Source organism: Plecotus auritus, assembly GCF_963455305.1.
Source record: "Plecotus auritus genome assembly, chromosome: 9".
In the NCBI taxonomy this organism is placed as follows: domain Eukaryota; kingdom Metazoa; phylum Chordata; class Mammalia; order Chiroptera; family Vespertilionidae; genus Plecotus; species Plecotus auritus.
The window spans coordinates 46,215,436-46,236,720 of record NC_137783.1 but is presented as its reverse complement, the minus strand read 5'-3'; the positions used below and the strand labels follow the sequence as shown (position 1 = coordinate 46,236,720).

The 21,285-nt window shown below is 39.0% G+C and overlaps 1 protein-coding gene across 3 annotated transcripts in view; it reads left to right on the top strand.

Moving 5' to 3' along the window:
* Positions 1-21,285, top strand: part of MICU1 (mitochondrial calcium uptake 1) — a 205,594-nt gene that overhangs the window by 163,823 nt on the left and 20,486 nt on the right. For all 3 annotated transcript variants that reach the window (XM_080642102.1, XM_080642101.1, XM_080642103.1), the window contains one exon: positions 6,644-6,752. In XM_080642102.1, the coding sequence (XP_080498228.1) occupies positions 6,644-6,752 (109 nt within the window). The remainder of the gene's footprint in view (positions 1-6,643; positions 6,753-21,285) is intronic.

The following is a 21,285-nucleotide window of genomic DNA, read 5'->3' as shown; positions in this document are numbered from 1 at the left end:
TTAAAATTTCAGAAAATTGATTGCAAATGTTTAGGTGGATTTTTTAGTGCTGGTCCTGGAAGCATAGAGTTTGCATTAGGAAACACTCCTTTCTTTTAACCAGGCTTATTTTTAAGTTTGTTTAGACATTGACTTGGCCTCATAATTATCTATCGGGATAAGCTAATTCATGTTTTACTATAAATTTATATTTAAGAACAATAAATTGGGTGCTGGAGACATCTCCCTTGAAGGAATGGAGTATTTAGCTTTGGCAGGATAAGTTAATTTAGGACCTGAAGACCTTTCAAAAGAGCTCTGAAGTGAAGGGACACATTTTATCAGATGGTAAAAATTTGGGGTGCCAAATTACTTCTGGCCCAGAATTCCAGCCTGCTCTAGCAAGAAGAATGAGATTTAATGTCCTCTCATGTTGGTTAAATAGTTGAGAACATAGTAATAGGTAAAATGAGAGTGAATGAAGGACCTTTGCTCCTGCAGTTACCAGTCCATCTCTCTGGGACCATTTCCCATTAGAGGGGAATCACCATCTTTTCTAATTGCTTTTTTATTTTACTTTAGATAAATTGTTAGCATGAAAATGTGAGTTTTCATTTGGCTCATGTTAATTTTTGTGTGTGGGAAGTTCTGTACAAAATATCAAACCAGACCTAAAAGATTGAAGGTCCTAGTGGCGTATTAAATAAATATCTGTATAATACTGCCTGATGGTGCAGCCATTTTTCTTTTTCTGTGTTTCTAGCAGCCTTGGTAGCTCTCATTTTGCCTTTGAAAATATAAAAACATAGAGAAAGAGAAATTGATGACCCACCCAGAGTCAACTGGAAACCAACACTTCCTATTCCAGATCTGTGGCAGCTCTATTTCTCCATACTCTTCCTCTAAAGCAATGCTTCTCCACCCTGGTTGCCCAGTAGGATCACTTGGGGAATTTTTAAGAAATGTGATTTTTGAGGCCTGCTTCAAACCAATTAAATCAGAAGCTCAATGGTTGGGTCCAGGCATCAGAGTTTCTTAAAAAGGTTCTCAAGTGATTCTGAAATGAAATTAGGCTTATGAGCCGCTGCTCTAGAGGGGCCATGCTTCATCGGTGGCTCTAGCTGTTTTGTCCCTGAGCCTGAAGAATTGGGAACCTGCCTTTCCTGGGAAATTTACTGTGTTCATACCCTGAGTAACCACCATGTTTCTTATTTAACAGAGTTTTCTTTTCTTTTCTATTTTTAATGGGAGAACATGTTTTGTTTGGGTTTTATTTTAAAGATTAATCCCTATCTTCTACTAGATTTTCCCTATTCCCCTCAATATTTTTTTTTCCTGTGAATGCTTCTAGGCCAAATCTGACAGCTCTAAAATTTCCTTTTTGTCCTCTAAATTGTTGTATTCTCCTCATTAAAAAACAGCTTGTGAGACTTTATAAATTTGGTTTTTCTATATTCAAGAGTGCAGAAGCTGCAAACTCTAATAATTTAGCAGATTGTCCTGGCCAGTGTGACTCAGTTGATTGAGCATTGTTCCATGCACTAAAGGGTCACCAGTTCGATTCCTGGTCAGGGCACATACCCAGGTTGCGGGTTCGATCCCCCATAGTGGGGTGTGCAAAACCAATCAATGTTTCTCTCTCTCCTTCTCCCTTCCTGTCTCTCTCTCTTAAAAAATCAATAAAAATGTGTTTTTTAAAAAGACCTACTCTCTTAGAAACCCAGGCCTGTGCCCTGACTGGGAACCAAACCAGCCGTGAGCCTGGCTTCTGGCTGAGCAGTGCTCACCCTGTGGGAGCGCACTGACCACCAGTGGGCAGCTCCTGCATTGAGTGGGCTTGGTCTGAAACCAGCTCTCCGACATCCTCCGAGGGGTCCCAGATTGCAAGAGGGCGCTGGCCAAGCCGAGGGACTCCCACCGGTGCACAATCAGGGTCAGGGAGGGACGCGGGAGGTTAGCCAGCTGGGGAGGGACCGCAGGAAGACTCCAGGGCGTGTCTGGCCTGTCTCACTCAGTGCCAGTGGGCCACACCCCAGCAGCAAGCTAACCTACCAGTTGACTGTCTGTCCCCTGGTGGTCAGTGCAAGTCATAGCAAGCTATGAGTGGCCTTAGCATATCATTAGCATATTATGCTTTGATTGGTTGAATGGAAGACCAGATGACCAGACACTTAGCATATTAGGCTTTTATTATATAGGATTATAATAAAACTTAAATTATTAATTTCATGCTATCTGTGGATAATATTCACATGGGCTCTCCTATTCATTTATTCTTTTTTTTAAATAATATTTTATTGATTTTTTTTTTTACAGAGAGGAAGGAAAGAGGGATAGAGAGTTAGAAACATCGATGAGAGAGAAACATTGATTAGCTGCCTCCTGCACACCCCCTACTGGGGATATGCCCGCAACCAAGGTACATGCCCTTGACCGGAATCTAACCTGGGACCTTTCAGTCCACAGGCCGATGCTCTATCCACTGAGCCAAACCAGTTAGGGCAAATATTCACTTATTCTTGCAGATATCTGAGGGTTGAGCCACATGTGGTCATCAGATTCTAGAAACATTGCTTGCAACGCCCTTAAAAAAAAAAACTCTGGTGATGGATTAATTAATTCCTGGCAGATGAATTTGCTATGACCAGTTAAAAGACAAGGCAAAGGAATCCATCCATTACAGTGTGTTTATACTCATCCATGGCCTATCAGCACTAAATCTGTGCCTTTATAGCTGACTCCAGATGAAGTCAAATTTTCCTTACCCAGCTTCTCATCTATTACAACTGCTTTTTATTTCTTTAAAAGCTTTATTGATGTACAATTTATACACCAAAAAATTAACCCATTTTAAGTGTACAGTGCAATGATTTTTAGTAATTTTACAGATATATGCAATCATCACTGCAACTCAGTTTTAGAACATTCCCATCACTCCAAAAATATCTCTCATGCCAGTTTACAGTCAATCCCTATTTCCACTCTAGCCATTGACAACCATAAATTTTTTTTTTATCTCTATAGATTTTACTTTTCTGGACATTTCATATAAATGTTTTCATATAATAATGTAGTCTTTTGTGTCTGGCTTCTTTTACTTACATTTTTGAGGTTTATTCATGTTGTTGCTTATATTAATAGTTTGTTATTTTTTTCTTGCTGAATAGTAAATAGTATTCTATTGTATGTATACTAGTATACTGCACTTTGTTTATCCATTCACCAGTTTATAAACATTGAATAGTTTCCAGTTTGGGGCTATTATAAGTAATACCTCTATGAACATTTGCATACAAGTCTTTATGTAAACCTGTGTTTTTATTTCTCTTAAGGAGATTCCTAGGAGTGGAATGGCTGGGTTGTGTGGTAAAATTATATTTAACTTTTTTTTAAAGAAATTGTCAAACTGTTGTTCAAAGTAGCTGTACCATGTTTTATTTCCACAGCAATGTGTGAGAGTTCCAGTTTCTCCACATCCTCACAAAAAGTTGTTACTGTCTTTTTTTTTTTTAATATTTTTCTTAATTTTTTTATTAATTGATTTTTAGAGAGAGAGAGAAAGAAACATCAATTTGTTGTTCCACTTATGGATGCATTCATTGGTTGATTCTTGTATGTGCCCTGACCCGGGATCAAACCTGAAACCTTGGCATATCAGGATGATGCTCTGATCAACTGAGCTACCGGGCTAGAGCCATTACTGTCTTTTTAATGGGTGTGTGGTGGTGTCACATTGTGTTTTAATTCGCATTTCCCTAATGACTGATGATTCAGAACATCATTTCATGTGCTTATTAGACATTCATATATCTTTTTGGTAAGAAGTCTATTCAAATCTTTTTTTAAATTGGGTTATTATTACCATCTCATTGGGTTGTAATAGTTCTTTACATAATTCTGGATACAAGTCCTTTATCAGATATACTAGTGGCCTGGTGCACGAAATTCGTGCACATTAAAAGGGGATTAATTAGAGGAAATAATTTAATATTGCAATTTGCCCTTTCTCTATAATAGAAGTGTCAGAGATGAAAGAAAATTAGTAAAATGTATATGAAAACCTTCCCCCTATCAGAGTCTAGGGCGCACCATGGAACCCAGAGTCAAGTCCCCACCCACCCACATGCGCCTCAAAATCGCGTGAGACAAAGACCCGGCTGCCCCCTCCCCCCATTGGGCTAGATCCAGACCTAGCCAGTCCCACCCTTGTCAAGCCCCACTGGGCAGGGGACATAGCCTCAGATCCCTTGGCCCGGCGCCAGGATGGGGGGCGTGGCCTGATGTCCCCCATCCCAGACCAGGGTGGGGGTGTGCCTTGAGGTCCCCTGTCAAGCCCCACCAGGCAGGGGGTTGCAGCCTCATGTCCCCTGGCCCGGTACTGGGGCAGGGGGTGCGGCCTGAGGTCCCCCCGCCTGGTGCCAGGGTGGGGGGCATGGCCTGAAGTCCCCTGTCAAGTCCCACATGGTTGGGGGCGCAGCCTGAGGTCCCCTAGCCCAGCACCAGGACGGGAAGCGCACCTTGAGGTCCCCCATCAAGCCCCTCCGGGCAGGGGTCATGGCCTGAGGTCCCCCGGCTGGGCGCTGGGGCAGGGGGCAAAGCCTGAGGTCTCCCGCCTGGTGCCAAGGCAGGAGGCGTGGCCTGAAGTCCCCTGTCAAGCCCCACCTGGTGGGGGGCATGGCCTGAGGTCCCCCAGCCTGGCACTGGGGCGAGGGGAGCAGCCTGAGGTCCCCTTCCAATGGAAATTGGAAGAGCAGCAGCACTAAGTGGAAGCCAGTCAACATTTGCAATCCATTAAGGGCCTGTTTTTATTGATTCTTTAGAGGAAGGGAGAAAGAAAGAAACATCGATTGCTTGCCTCCCACACACACCCTGACCTGGGATCAAACCCAAAACCTGGGTATGTGCCCTGACCAGGAATTAAACCAGTGACCTTTCAGTGCATGGGACAATGTTCAACCAACTGAGCCATACTGGCCAGGGCTGTGCCTTTCTACGTGGTCATCATATTCCGCAAGAAAAAGTTTAAATTCTTTGATTCTTGGGGAATCCTAGCTAATAAAGAGAGAATATGCAAATTGGCCATCACGCTGTCACAAATATGGCAGCGCCCAGTCCCCTCAGCCCCGCCGGAGTCCCCCAGTCCTTTCACAGAAAATGGGTTGCCTCAAAAGTTGGTTAAGCTTCTTAGGACAAAAAGCATTCAAAATCTTTGAAAAGGGAATTCCAATATTTATAAAAGTTTGGACTAGACAATTCAAGGTTATTTCCACTACAACCTTCTATGATTTTGTGATATTTAACATTCTGAATTCACATAGTACCAGCTGTATTGTATGTAAGCAGATATTATTTAAAGGAATGGCCATTCTTATTAAAACAACTCATAAAACCACACTGTTTGTATGTCAAGGACATTCTGTGTGATTTTCCTAATGCCTGGAGTTAATGCCCCTAAACCGGCAGTCAGACATCCCCCTAGGGGTCCCAGATTGGAGAGGGTGCAGGCCGGGCTGAGGGACACCACCCACCCCCATGCACAAATTTCGTGCACCGGGCCTCTAGTAAACTATAAAAGATCATGTGATATAATTATACATTCAGTAATTTAGTTCTTAATTTGGTTGATAAAATAAGAAAGATAACATTGACCCAGTTTGGAGAATACCAGGAAAGTACTATGGATTGTCTATCTTAAGGTTTCCTTATTACTGAGATATCATTGTGGGCTCCTGGGCTCTGTGGTTTGGGGAAATGGAAATTGGAAGAGCAGCAGCACTAAGTGGAAGCCAGTCAACATTTGCAATCCATTAAGGGCCTGATTTTTCATTAAAAGGCGTTGATCTCAGTGTCTCTTCGGTGTTATTTACTTCTTAGAAATTGTATTCATTCCATCACAGCATGATGTGTGAGAAGTGGGAAATGGCTAATAGGACAGATCTTCCTCCCTGTAAGGGAATTCCCTGTAGCCCCTATTTATGTAATTACTCTCTCTTGAGCTTTCATAGAAAATAGAATTTGAGGTCAGCAAACCTTTGACTAGCTTTTGAAAAGAATTTCTTCATTCACAGAATTTCATCAGATTAAAATTAAATGGCAAATTGCTTTATCTGTAGCTTTTAAATTGAGATATTGAACAGCTTCTCAAGTCCTTGGGTTCTACATTCTGAAACCTTTCCAATGTATATCACTGATTTTGGGTGATTCTTTAATTAGCTTAAGCTTCAAAGAGCTTAGTTAGCCTGTAAGTAGATAATTTAAATCGAAGCCCTGACTCTGGTCTTACTTATTAAGATGTATGACAGATCAAGTGGCTACAGTTCATTTAGGAATATCAAAATAGATAATTGTGACTAATTGCAAGGCACAGTTTGAAATATTTTCATTAAAGATATCCAGCCTTCGCTGTAACAGTGAAAGCAATCATGTCATATTTTACATGTGAGAGGAAAGCAATTAGCCAGTTTTCCTTTCTCAGAGTAAAATTCTAGAGTTTTGTTCCCCCGTTGTGTACAAATTTGACATTCCTTGACTAATTTATTCAGTCTCTATTCTAGACATAGCATAAATTTCTGGTTGATAGACATGAATAACAGCCTAGTTTCTGCATTTTATGCAGCTTTTTGTTCGAGGTTCCTGCCTTACTCTGCTCTCTCTCTTCTTTCAGGGTCTGACATTTCAGGAAGTGGAGAACTTCTTTACTTTCCTAAAGAATATAAATGATGTGGACACTGCATTGAGCTTTTACCACATGGCTGGGGCATCTCTTGATAAAGGTAATGAAACCCAAAAGTTTTTTTTCTGTTTTGTTGACATCATATCCCTGAGTTTCACCTTGAGAGGCCAAGCTCAGAAAATATATTTTCTTGTGCTAAAGACTAAAGTCAGGGCAGTATAGGGGAATAAATGGTGATGGAAGGAGACCCGACTTTAGGTGGTGAACACACAATACAGAGTACAGATTATGTGTTGTGGGATTGTGCACCTGAAACCTGTATAATTTTGTGAACCAGTGTCACCCCAATAAATTCAGTAAAAATAGGGTGGGGTGAAGTTACATTTTTTTAAAAATTATAGTCAAGACAGATACCCATCTTTAAATGATTAGCCTTAGAAGTAGTCATCTAAGCTGAGGTACAGTGCATGAAACTTCTGAACTTCTCCATCAGAGCCAGAGATTACATATATAAGGTGAAGCTAAAATCATTCTTCTTTTTAATTCATTCTTTGGAGAGAAGGAATGGCTCGGTTTATGTCTTATATTAAAGTTTGTTGGTTTGTTTTTTTTTAAGGTAAAATTATTACTCTGAAAATAGCACTCCCTATGGGCTTTATACAAATTCAGTTCCAGTTTGTATAGGCAGTGAGAGAGAGCTGGAGGAATTGAAAACACAATTTTCCTCCAATATTTTATTATGAAAATTTTCAGACATTTAGAAAAGTTGAAATAATTAACCAAAGAACATCCATATATATAGCTCAATTAACATTTTGCTGTATTTCCCTGATAGTCCTCTCTCAATCTTTTTTTTTATTTATTTATTTACTTACTTACTTACTTATTTTCTTTGGTGCATTCAAAGTAAGTTACAGACTTAAGCACATTCACTCCTGAATACTTCACCATAAATACTAACTGAAGTTCAGTATTTGTTTAAAGTTCCCTTGTGCTCCTTCAGCGTCAATTCTGCCTCCACTCACCAAGAAGCAACCTTAATTCTGTGCATTTCCCAACCATAGTTTAATTTTGTTTGTTCTAGAACCTCATAAAAATGGAATTATAGTGTACACTCTTTAAAGTTTTTCTTAGCCTATTTTTGAGATCCATTCATGTTGCATGTACAATAGTTTGTCCCTTTTTTATAAATAGTAATCCATTTTATGAATACTCAACAATTTACCTTTTGTTGGACACATTGGCTGTTTCCAGTTATTGGCTATCTTGAATAAAGCTGCTATAAACAGTCTTCTGTTAGTCTTTATGAGGATATGTATTTTCATTTCTCTTGGATAAATACCTAAGGAGAGAATTGTTGGGTCCAAGGGAAGTGAATAATATTTTTTTATAAAAAAACTATCAGACTTTTTTTTCACAGTGTATCTGTTTACAGTCTCACCAGCAATGTGCAGCAGTTCAAGTTGTTCCACGTTCTTATTAATAATTGGTTAACAACAGTCTTTTTTAATTTAAGTGATTTTCGAGTTTATATAAAGGTGTCTTGTTGTATTTTTAATTTGTATTTCCCTGATGACTTCTACTGTTAAGCAACTTTTTGTATATATCTTCATATATCTTTTTTGGTGAAGTCTCTGTTCAAATTTTTTGCCCATTTTTATTGGGTTACTTGTCTTATTATTGAATTGTGGAAGATCTTGATATATTTTAGATGCAAATCCTATATTAGATATATATTTTGTGAATATTTTTCTAGCCTGTGGCTTGCCTATTCACTTTCTGAATGGTGTATTTTGATTAACAGAAGTTTTTTTTATTATTTTGATAAAGTGTAATTCATCCAGTTTAATTTTTTATTATTATTTTCTGATCCTAATAAACCTTTACCACCAAACTATGAAGATTCTCCTATATTTTTCTCCTAGAAGCATTAGTGTTTTAATTCTTATATTTTATATATGATCCATCTCTAATTTCTATTTACTGTGTGAAGTAGAAGTCAAGATTGGTTTTTTTTACATAGATATCCAATTGTACCAGCACCATTTGTCAAAAAGGCCCTCCATCTGTTTGCTTTGGCACCTTTATCAAAAGTCAAATGACCTGCCCTGACCGGTTTGGCTCAGTGGATAGAGCGTCAGCCTGTGGACTCAAGGGTCCCAGGTTCGATTCCGGTCAAGGGCATGTACCTTGGTTGCGGGCACATCCCCAGTGGGGGTGTGCAGGAGGCAGCTGATTGATGTCTCTCTCTCATCGATGTTTCTAACTCTCTATCCCTCTCCCTTCCTCTCTGTAAAAAATCAATAAAAATATATTTTTTTAAAAAAAGTCAAATGACCTTTTAACTATAAATCTATTTCATAGCTCTCTACTTATCTATATGTCTTTCTTTATGCCCAGGTTCACTGTCTTGATTACTGTAGCTTTATAGAAAGTCTTAAAGTAGCAGAAGGTATTATAAGTCCTCCCAACTTGATTCTTCTTTTTCAAGATTACTTTACATATTTTAGTTTCTTTGTATTTCCATATAAATATTAGAATTAGCTTGTCACTTTCTATGTAAAAAAAGAGGTGGGACTTGTGATTACAATAACATTTAACATGTAGATTAATTTGGAGTGAACTGACATCTTAGTGATCATGAGTCTTCCTTCATGAGCATGTTCTATCCATTATTTTAGGTCTTCTCTCAGCAGTAGTTTTTTAAGTACACAAGTCTTGCATATATTTTTTAAACATAAATATTTTATGTTTTGATGCTATTATAAATGGAATTTTCATTTCATTTCCCAACTGTTTGCTGCTGCTGTTAAAATACAATTGATTTTTCTATATTGAGCTTTTATTCTGCAGCTTGCTAAATTTGATTATTCTTCTAGTTGTTTTGTGAATTCCTTAGGTTTTTCTATGTAAGAAATCATGTCATCTGCAGTTTCACCTCTCCTTTTTTTATATTAATGCCTTCTTTTCTTGCCTTATTGTACTTGCTTCAATCACCAGTAAAATGTTGAATACAAGTGGTGTGAGTGGTCATCCTTGGCTTCTGGCTGATTTTAGATGTAAAGCATTCAATATGTCACCTTTAAATTGGATATTAGATTAGACTGTTCATAGATTAATGCCAGTAGTCTTGATCCGGCATCTAGAAGGGCTCAGGAAACCTCAAGAAGGGGCTGTGCATAAATTAAATAAGAGTCTAGAGACGAAACATAATTTTGAAAGGCATTTGGGGAGGGGGGGCGCAGAGGAGCCTGGCTAAAGAAACCAAGTTCTCCTTGTCTCAGAACCCTTTGCTTTTTATTAACACAATTTGTCCTAAGGCAAGGTGGAGATATACACATCAAAGGGTAGGGTTAGGTACAGAATGGGGAATTGCCTACGGCCATTCAGGTGTTTGGCCAGTAGGAGGCAATAACATGTAAATTAAGATGCCCTGAGCTGTCTGGCAGCAAGCAATCATCCTTTTCAGGTTTGGGGAAATGCCTTTAGCCATTCCCAGCAGGCGATAGATAACATATGTGACTTAGCCCTTGTTGAGTCCCCAAGTTCCATCAACCTTTCGATAAAACTCTTGTAATTATGACATGCTGGAATTGGCTTCTGGCAGTAGATGCCCATTATCAAATTAAGGTAAATCTTTTTTTTTCCTAATTTAAAAAGGATTTTTATCATCAAATGGTGTTTCTCCTTTATCTTCTTAATATGGTAGATTATATTATCTCTTATTGTCCTGAATGAAACCCAACTTTGTAATGATGTATTAGGCTTTTTATATATTGGTAGATACGATTTGCTAACATTTTGTTAAGTATTGAGGGATATTGGTATATAATTTTCTCTTTTGTAATATCTTCATGTTTTGTATGAGTATACTATCCTTATAAACTGCATTGGGAAGAATTTTCTTCCTTATTTTCAGGAATAATTTATATATGATTGCTGTTGTTTATATGCCTGAGAGTTGGTCATAGAGAGATAGTCAGGACATGAGGACTATGTCTGTTCATTAAATAAGGACTTTTAGATTTGTTTTGGGTTTACCATAAACTGGTTTCTTATTATCATCTTAGAACATAGGAAGAAATGTTTCCAAGTTAATTTTCCTGCTTTAACTCTGAAGTGGGCAAATAATTCAGGATTTTGAGGTGTTTTTCTGGTCAAGAATGAGAAAACTATGACTTTAGGAAGGTGATTTGCTTCCACTTTAAAATTAGCTTGCAATACCAGGTTATGTTTTCAGTCCAGAACCTCTTCACACCATTTTCAGTACATATATGTATACAAAGTTGTAGGTATGCTCTGTTTGCTGTCTAGCAGGGAAGGCAGGGAACAAAATTCTTTAATTCCTTATGCCTTTTCTTTAAAGGCAGATCTGAGTGGCAGATCCAACTTACATAGGATGTACAGTGTAGCCACTTCCCCAACCAACTACTTCAGAGAATCTGGGAAAGTTTTCAGTTACCCCTTTTTAATTTGAGCAAAGGATTAACCTTTCAGTTATAGCCAAGTTTCAGCAATAACATATCTCTATCATATGTATTCATACTTTTACATGCACATCTTTATTTACATCTATATGTACTAGTATACACCAAATGTTTTATTAGGTATCTTTAAAAAAATTCTCCAAAACATAATTTCAAATAATTTTATAATTTCTACCCTAGGTATGATGCACCATAGTTTAACAGTTGCTCTCTTTTTGACAATTACATTTTCCTATTGTTAATATTATAAACAATGCTGCAATGTAGCTTTGGGTATAGTTTTTTACAATTTTGTCAATGTAATTCAATGTATTTTATAACAGCTTATTAAGACTAATATCTCATCAAAATATCAAAAAAGTAGCAGTTGGTTTGCTTGTTTATTTGTTTAAAATAATACCACCTCTGACCTTTGTAGAATCCTTTGAAAAAACTGGATGATGACATGGAAGTTATATATGTGTGTGTAGTACCGCAAGGTCTTTTCTCCAGAATAGCTTTGGTTATATTGCTCTATTTTTTTAATATGTTTTTATTGGTTTTTAGAGAGAGAGAAAGGGAAAGGGAGAGAGAGATAGAAACATTAATGAGATAGAAACATCAATCAGCTGCCTCCTGCACTGGGAATGGAACCTACAAACTGGACATGTGACCTGATCAGGAATCAAACAGGTGACCTCTTGATTCATGGGTCGACACTCAACCACTGAGCCACACCAGTCAGGCTATATTGATCTATTTCACAAAACAGATTTGACAGCATCTGCAGATCAAAAGATACCAGATTTAAGTAATCACTTATTATAAAAGTAAAATTAATAAGCTCCTCTTTATATATACATACCTTTTTTTGAAAAGTCCAACTAAAGACAATAGAATTGCTTTAAAGAACAATTTTGTAGTTGTGGCAAAGGAAAGTGCAACCAGGTGGGTTAAAAAAAAGAAGACAAAAAGTGCTTCTTTCAAATAGCTTCAGGCCATTTCAGGGATGTTTAGTATCCAAATAATCCATGCCTCATTACCCTTTCCAAAGAGGCAGTGGTACAAATGTACAGTCATATCTGATATCCAAAAATGTGTTTGACATTTTTTTGATTTCTTAGTTAGGTATATCTGTATAACTTTGGATGCCCTGAGTGTAGAAGGGTAGATATCTAGGGAAAGTGGCCCAGATTCATGCTCAGTAACAGGGAGAAACCAAGTGTATTCATTTCCCAGAGCTACCATAACAAATTACACAAACCTGCTGATTTAAAACAACAGAAACTCATTCTCCCTCAGTTCTAAGGGCCCCCAATCAATATGAAGATGTTGCAGGGCCATGCTCCCTCTAGGCCAGCCGTGGGCAAACTACGGCCCACGGGCCGGATCCGGCCCGTTCGGCTGTTCTATCCGGCCAGCGGAGCCGAAAGAGCGGAGGGTTCTCTTGCTCTCCCCTCCGCTCCTTTACTTTGAATTTATATTAGTTCACACAAACACTCCATCCATGCTTTTGTTCCGGCCCTCCGGTCCAGTTTAAGAACCCATTGTGGCCCTCGAGTCAAAAAGTTTGCCCACCCCTGCTCTAGGCTCTAAGGAAGGGCCCTCCTGTGCTTCTTCCAGCTTCTGGTGGCTCCAATCGTTCCTGGCCTTGTGGCTGCATAACTCCAGTCACTGCTTCTGGCTTCACATGGCCTTCCCTCCTTCTCCCTATATGTCCTTCTTCTGTGTGTCTCTTTTAAGGACACTGGTCATTGGATTTAGGGCCCAACTGGGTAATCTTTAACCCAGATCTCATATCAAGAGCCTTAACTTGATTACATCTGCAAAGACCCTTCTTCCAAACAGAGTCTCATTCACAAGTTCCAGGCACTGAAATGGGGACATGTCTTTTGGGGCCACCCTTTAACCCACTGTAGCAAACAAGAACTAAGTATCCCTCACATGTAGTCCACAAAGTAAAACAAAAGCAAACACCAAAAAAGTGAATTTAATGTACTGTGAGGATATTTGTATTGTCTGTTTAGAAACAGTTTTCTTAGAAACTTAATTATACTCTGTACCTGGTAATTTCTATTTATCCTTCAGGTCTCAATTTAAATGCCCCTTCCTCAGAGAGGCCTCTAGTGCATTCCACTGTCCTTCCCAAGTCCTTTGCTCTGCCAGATGTGCCCGTCTCCTGCAGGCTCTCCTTGCATTCTCCCCTTTGCTCTTAAAACCCTCCTGATCCTAAAGTCCTGCTAGTGATTTTTCCATTGGTTTGAGTCCTATACAAATTCTCCCTCCACAGGATTATGGAATTTTATTGCTGAGATGAATCTTACAAAAGAAGAAAAGTGTATTGGTTAAGAATCCAGGTTCTGAAGTCGTATTGTCTGGATTTGAATCTTGGCTCCATCATTTACTAGCTGAGTAACTTTGGGCAACTTCTAATTTAGTTTCTATGCTTTTAAAATCAGGATAATACCCACGTCATAAGGTATTAACCTTGTGCCTGTCATTCGGTGAATGTTTAATAAATGTCAGCTGCTTCCATTATGAATGTTTAATAAATGTTGATAAACCAGATGTAATGCAATTCATCCATTTATTCAGCCAACAGTATAGGCACTGTTATAGTAGCTGGGCACAGGCTTCCACCCTATAGACGCTCACAGTCTAATAGGGAAGAAAGATAAGTATACAAGCTGGTCAAGTGCTAATTAAATAAGAAGATTAAAAGTTGAGCCTCTTGCCCTGGTCAGCATGGCTCAATGGTTAGAGTGTCGGCCTGCACACCAGAGGGTCGAGGGTTCGATTCCCAGTCGAGGGCATGTGCCTCGGTTGCAGGTTTGATTCCGAACCTGGTCAGTGCGCATGTGGGAGGCAATCAATCAACATGTCTGTCTCACATTTATATTTCTCTTCTCTTCTCTCCTTCTCCTCCTCCTCCTCCTCCTCCTCTTCCTTCTCTCTCTCTCTCTCTTTCATTCTCTCTCTCTCTCTCTCTCTGTTTTTCTTTCTCTCCCTCCCTCACTCCCTCCCTTCCCCCTTCCTATCATTCTCTCTAAAAATTAATTGGCCCTAACCAGTTTGGCTCAGTGGATAGAGCGTCGACCTGCGGACTGAAGTATCCCAGGTTTGATTCTGGTCAAGGGCACATGCCCAGGTTGTGGGTTTGATCCCCAGTAGGGGGCGTGCAGGAGGCAGCCGATCAATTATTCTCTGTCATCATTGATGTTTCTATCTCTCTCTCTCTCCCTCTCCCTTTCTCTCTGAAATCAATTAAGTATATATATTTTTTAAATTTTTTAAATCAATGGAAAAAAATATCTTCACTCCTTGGGTGAGGACTTAAAAAAAAAAAAGTGGAGCCTCTGACCCATATTGGGGGTGGGATGGAGATAGAGTGGGGCAGGGGTAGAGACAGGAATACTTCTATCTGCCTTCTGCTCTCAGTCTCAGCTGTCTTTATTTTTTCCAAAAGGTTAGGACCTTGAGAAATTGGCACCTTTTTAATGGCCCTGGCACTGTTTCTTCCTTGACTGTTTTAAAACTTGCAAATAGAAATAATTCAGCATAGAATTTCCCAAACAGCATTGTGAAGAACACTGTATACTGCAATATGTTAATGGTTCTGTGGGTTTTTTGAAAAGTGTTCCATGATTCAAATACATTTGGAAAATGCCAGGTTATACAGAATTTCTTTCTGCATCACTACTTCTGCCAACGTTTTAATATGCTAATGTGCATTATTAATCTCCAAGGAAGCAATATAGTTCCCAAACTTGAATTGCCCTGAATATCTTTTAACAACTTACAGAGTTAATGTTCCTCAGAACAGTTTGAGAACCCAGGCAGGTAGCAACTGCGGATTTACCATATTACAGCACAATGCAATCCCTCCAGAGTAAAAAGCCAAATTTCCTTGAGGCTTGCTCTTTAGTTCTGCTTTGCCCAGGTGAGAATGACAACTCTCAGGCAAGAACAAAATGTCCTGGTGAATTTTGACCATTTGAAAAAAAAACCTTTTCCATGAAATATTGTGTGTTTCCTCTATAGGTTGTCTCTTGTTTAGCACTTAAGAGAAATGGGTTCTGCTGCTTACACACTGGGCATAAAATTAGACATATACCTCCCCAAGGGCTGTCTGAGTGATTTACCTAGTTTGCTGAAGAAGGCAATAGAAAGTTGAACATGACTCCTTCTCCAGTGGCATCCTACGATGGAAAAGTTAGAAATTATTTGAGTTGGAGCTGTGGAACGAGCTATGGCCTGTATAACTTAAGAGTATTATCATCTCTGCCAAGAGAATGAAAGGTTTGCAAAGCCCCCATTACAAAATGCTGTTATAGATTTGGTAAACTTGAAGGTCCAGTTGTACTTTAAACTATAATCCAGGAAAATAACCACCCAAATCGGGCCTTTTGTCCTCATAACCCCAGCACCAGCCTGCTTAGATTGAAAATCCTAATTTATAACATGCTTTGGTTTAATTCTTTATAGTCATTCTATACGTACGGTTTGCCTTATTGTCAGACAAACCAAGAGAATAAATCGTTAAACCTGCAGCACATTCCCACAGGATGCTCTCTGCAGCCCCAAGAATATTTCTGTAGTTATCAGTCATACCCTCAAATGATCCCAGTTTCCTTTTCTCTGAAGTGGCGCGGATGACCTCTGAGAATCTTTGAGGTTTTCAAATTCTTTGAGTCTAATAATTTTGAATGAGTAAAGGAGTTTCAGCCTTTTGGTATTTAGGTCCCTTCTGACTGTTGGGGGAATCAGAAACTAGTGATGGAGTAATTTCTAGCACACAAAAACTCTTATATTCTGAACAATCAATCATCTTTGACAGACGAGCTGCCACTCTCTCTGGAGCCTTGGGAATCCTGTAGCATTGCCCTTGAGAGGTGGTGAAGCTGTCACATATCTGGAACACTAATAGCAACTGTTATTTCATAGAAGCTTCTATATACCAGGCATAACATTAGGTGCTTTATGCACATCCTCACTCTTAATCCTTAAAACTTTAAGGTATTATCCCCTGGATTATGGATGAGGAAATACAAAATGAAGCAACTGGCTTCTGGTTACCCAGCTATGCAGTGGTAGAGCCAGGATTCAAGCTCAGATCTCTCTAACCGCAAAGGCTGTATTCTTTCCACACCATTAAGTTGCCTCGCAGTATATCCTGAAATGCTGCTGAAATTTGAAAATTTTTGCTGAAATATAACCCAGGAGGCAATGCAGGTTTGCCATTTTTTTTTTATTGTTTAAAGTATTACATGTAGTAGTACATATTACCTCCTTTTTTTCCCCATTGACCTTCCCCCAGCCTCCCATACCCCATCGCATGTCCTCATCCCACCCTCCCCACCCCCCCGCCCCAGTGTCTTGTGTCTATTGGTGTGCTTATATGCATGCATACAAGTCCTTTGGTTGATCTATTTCAGCCGTGGGCAAAATACGGCCCGCGGGCCGGATCCGGCCCGTTCGGCTGTTCTATCCGGCCCGCGGAGCCGAAAGAGCGGAGGGTTCTCTTGCTCTCCCCTCCGCTCCTTTACTTTGAATTTATATTAGTTCACACAAACACTCCATCCATGCTTTTGTTCCGGCCTCCGGTCCAGTTTAAGAACCCATTGTGGCCCTCGAGTCAAAAAGTTTGCCCACCCCTGATTTCCTCCGCCCCTCCCCAACACTCCCCAGCCTTCCCGCTGTAATTTGACAGTCTGTTTGGTGCTTTACTGCCTCTGTATCTATCTTTTTATTCACCAGGTTATAATGTTCTTTATTTTCCATAAATGAGTGAGATCATGTGGTATTTTTCTTTCATTACCTGGCTTATTTCACTTAACATAATGCTCTCCAGGTCCATCCATGCTGCTGCAAATGGTAAGAATTCCTTCTTTTTTATAGCAGCGTAGTATTCCATTGTGTAGATGTACCATAGTTTTCTAATCCATTCATCTACTGATGGGCACTTAGGCTGTTTCCAAATCTTAGCTATGGTGAATTGTGCTGCTGTGAACATAGGGGTGCATATATCCTTTCTGATTAGTGTTTCTAGTTTCTTGGGATATATTTTTAGGAGTGGGATTACTGGGTCAAATGGGAGTTCCATTTTTAGTTTTTTGAGGAAACTCCATACTGTTCTCCACAGTGGCTGCACCAGTCTGCATTCCCACCAGCAGTGCACGAGGGTTTCTTTTTCTCCTCATCCTCACCAGCACTTGTCGTTTGTTGATTTGTTGATGATTGCCATTCTGACAGGTGTGAGATGGTACCGCATTGTCATTTTGATTTGCATCTCTCAGATAATTAGTGACTTGGAGCATGTTTTCATATGTCTCTTGGCCTTCCTTCTATCTTCTTTCGAAAAGACTCTATTTAGGTCCGTTGCCCATTTTTTTATTGGATCATTTATCTTCCTTTTATTAAGTTGCATAAGTTCCCTGTAGATGTTGGAGATTAAACCTTTATCAGTGATAACATTTGCAAATATGTTCTCCCATACAGTGGGCTTTCTTGTTGTTTTGTTTATGGTTTCTTTTGCTGTGAAAAAGCTTTTTATTTTGATGTAGTCCCATTTGTTTACTTTATCTTTAGTTTCCATTGCTCTAGGAGTGGTATCGGTGAAGAAATTGCTTCGGCATATATCTGAGATTTCTCTGCCTGTGGATTCCTCTAGTATTTTTATGGTTTCCCTTCTTATGTTTAAGTCCTTTATCCATTTTGAGTTTATTTTTCTGTATGGTGTAAGTTGGGGATCTAGTTTCATTTTTTTGCATGTATCTGTCCAATTTTCCCAACACCATTTATTGAAGAGACTGCCTTGACTCCACTGTATGTTCATGCCTCCTTTGTCAAATATTAATTGAGCATAGTGGTTTGGGTCGATATCTGGGTTCTCTATTCTATTTCATTGATCTATATGTCTGTTCTTGTGTCAGTACCAGGCTGTTTTGAGAACAGTGGCTTTGTAATACAGCTTGAAATCTGGTATTGAGATTCCACCTACTTTGTTCTTCTTTCTCAGGATTGCTGTGGCTATTTGGAGTCTTTTTTTTTATTTCAGATGAATTTTTGGAGAGTTCTTTCTAGGTCTGTGAAATATGTCGTTGGTATTTTAATGGGGAGTGCATTGAATCTATAGATTGCTTTGGGTAGTATGGACATTTTAATGATGTTGATTCTACCAATCCATGAACATGGTATGTTCTTCCATCTGTTTACGTCTTCCTCTATCTCTTTTTTTCAGTGTCCTGTAGTTTTCCACATATAAGTCTTTTACCTCCTTAGTTAAGTTTATTCCTAGGTATCTTAATTTTTTTGGTGCAATGGTAAATGGGATTGCTTTTTTAGTCTCTCTTCCTGTAAGTTCACTATTGGTGTATAGAAATGCCATAGATTTCTTGGCATTAATTTTGTATCCTGCTACATTACCGAATTCATCTATTAAGTATAATAGTTTTTTGATGGAGTCTTTCGGGTTTTTTATGTACAATATCATGTCATCTGCAAATAAGGACAGCTTTACTTCTTCTTTTCCAATTTGGATGCCTTTTATTTCTTCTTCTTGTCTAATTGCAATGGCTGATACTTCCAGTACTATGTCAAACAGGAGTGGTGAGAGTGGGCATCCCTGTCTTGTTCCTGTACTTAGGGGAAATGGTTTTAGTTTTTGCCCATTGAGTATGATGTTGGCTGTGGGTTTATCATGTATGGCTTTTATTATGTTGAGGTATGACCCTTCTATTTCCACCTTGCTGAGAGTTTTTATCAAGAAAGGGTGTTCGATTTTGTCAAATGCTTTTTCTGCATCAATTGATATGACTGTGATTTTGATCTCTCAATTTGTTTATGTGATGTATCATGTTTATTGATTTGCAGATATTGTACCATCCTTGTATCCCTGGGATAAATCCTACTTGGTCATGGTGTGTGATCTTTCTGATGTTCTGCTGGATCCGATTTGCTAGAATTTTGTTGAGGATTTTGGCATCTATGTTCATGAGGGCTATTGGCCTGTAATTCTCTTTCATTGTGTTGTCTTTATCTGGTTTTGGTATTAGCATGATGCTGGCTTCATAGAAGGAGCTTGGAAGTGTTCCTTCCTCTTGAATTTTTTGGAATAGTCTGAGGAGGATAGGTTTTAGTTCTTCCTTGAATGTTTGGTAAAACTCCCCTGTGAAGCCGTCTGGCCCCATGCTTTTGTTTGCTGGAAGCTTTTTGATGACTGCTTCAATTTCTTCCATAGTTATTGGCCTATTGAGGTGTTTAGATTCTTCCTGGTTGAGTTTTGGAAGGTTATATTTTTCTAGGAATATGTCCATTTTCTCTAGATTGTCCACTTTGTTGGAATAGAGTTGTTCATAGTATTTTTTAACAATCCTTTGTATTTTGGTGGGGTCTGTTGTTATTTCTCCTCTTTCATTTCTGATTTTGTTTATTTTGATCCTCTCTCTTTGCTTCTTGGTGAGCCTGGCTAGAGGTACATCAATCTTGTTTATCCTTTCAAAGAACCAGCTCTTGGTTTTGTTGATCTTTTGTATTGTTTTTTTGGTCTCTATGTCATTTATCTCCATTCTGATCTTTATTATTTCCTTCCTTCTGCTTACACTGGGCTTTTCTTGTTGCTCTCTTTCTAACTCTTTGAGTTGTAGGGTTAGGTAATTTATTACCATTGTTTCTTGTTTTTTGCAGTTGGCTTGTAGAGCTATGAACTTCCCTCTCAAGACTGCTTTCACTGTGTCCCATAGGTTTTGGATTGTTGTGTTTTCATTGTCGTTTGTTGCCATGATGTTTTTTATTTCTTCTTTGATCTCTCTGGTAACCCAGTATTGTTTAATAGTATGCTATTTAGTCTCCATGTGTTTGATTTTTCTGGATTGTTTTTATTGTAGTTGATTTCCAGTTTTATGCCACTGTGATCTGAGAAGATGCTTGATATGATTTCTATCTTCTTGAATTTGAAGAGACTTTGCCTATGACCCAATATATGGTCTATCTTTGAAAATAACCCAAGTGCACTTGAGAAGAATGTATATTCTGTGGCTTTGGGGTGAAATGTTCTGAATATGTCAATTAATTCCATCTGGTCTAGTGAGTCATTTAGGATTGATGTTTCTTTGCTGATTTTTTAAAAATATATTTCTTTATTGATTTCAGAGAGGAAGGGAGAGGTGGGGAGAGAGAGAGAAACATCAGTGATGAGAATCATTGATTGGCTGCCTCCAGCACGTCCCCTACTGGGGATCCAGCCTGCAACCCAGGCATGTGCCCTTGGCCGGAATCAAACCTGGGACCCTTCAGTCTGCAGGCCGAAACTCTATCCACTGAGCCAAACCAGCTAGGGCTGCTGATTTTTTGTTTAGAGGATTTGTCCAATGGTGATAGTGGGGTATTAAAGTCTCCTACTATGATTGTATTGCTGTCAATCTCTCCCTTGATATCTTCCAGGAGTTTTTTTATGTATTTGGGAGCTCCTGTTTTGGGTGCATATATGTTTACCAGAGTTATTTCTTCTTGTTGGATTGCTCCCTTTAGTATTATGAAGTGCCCTTCCTTATCTCTTGTTATGTCCTTCACTTTGAGACCTAATTTGTCAGATATAAGTATTGCTACCCCAGCTTTTTTTTTTTCATTTCCATTCGCCTGAAAACCCTTTTTCAATCCCTTCACCCTCAGTCTGTGTGCATCTTTTTTTCTGAGGTGGGTTTCCTGTAGACAGCAGATATATGGGTCGTGTTTTCTTATCTAATTCGTTACCCTATGTCTTTTGATTGGATCATTTAATCCATTTACATTTAAAGTTATTATTGATAGGTACTTGTTTGTCGCCATTTTTATTCTTTACCCCTGTGATCCTTCTTCACTTCCTACTTCTGGTTTTTTTTTACAGCAGACCCTTTAGCATTTCTTGCATTGCTGGTTTGGTGGTAATAAACTCCCTTAGTCCTTTTTGTGTCTGTGAAGCTCCTGATTTCGCCTTCAGTTTTGATTGATAGGCATGCTGGGTACAGTATTCTTGGATTCACACCCTTCCTTTGCATGACTTTGTATATTTCTTTCCATTCCCTTCTGGCCTGATGTGTTTCTGTTGAGAAATCAGTCGCTAGCCTGATGGGGGATCCTTTGTAGGTAACTTTGTGTCTCTCTCTGGACACTTTCAATATTCTTACTTTG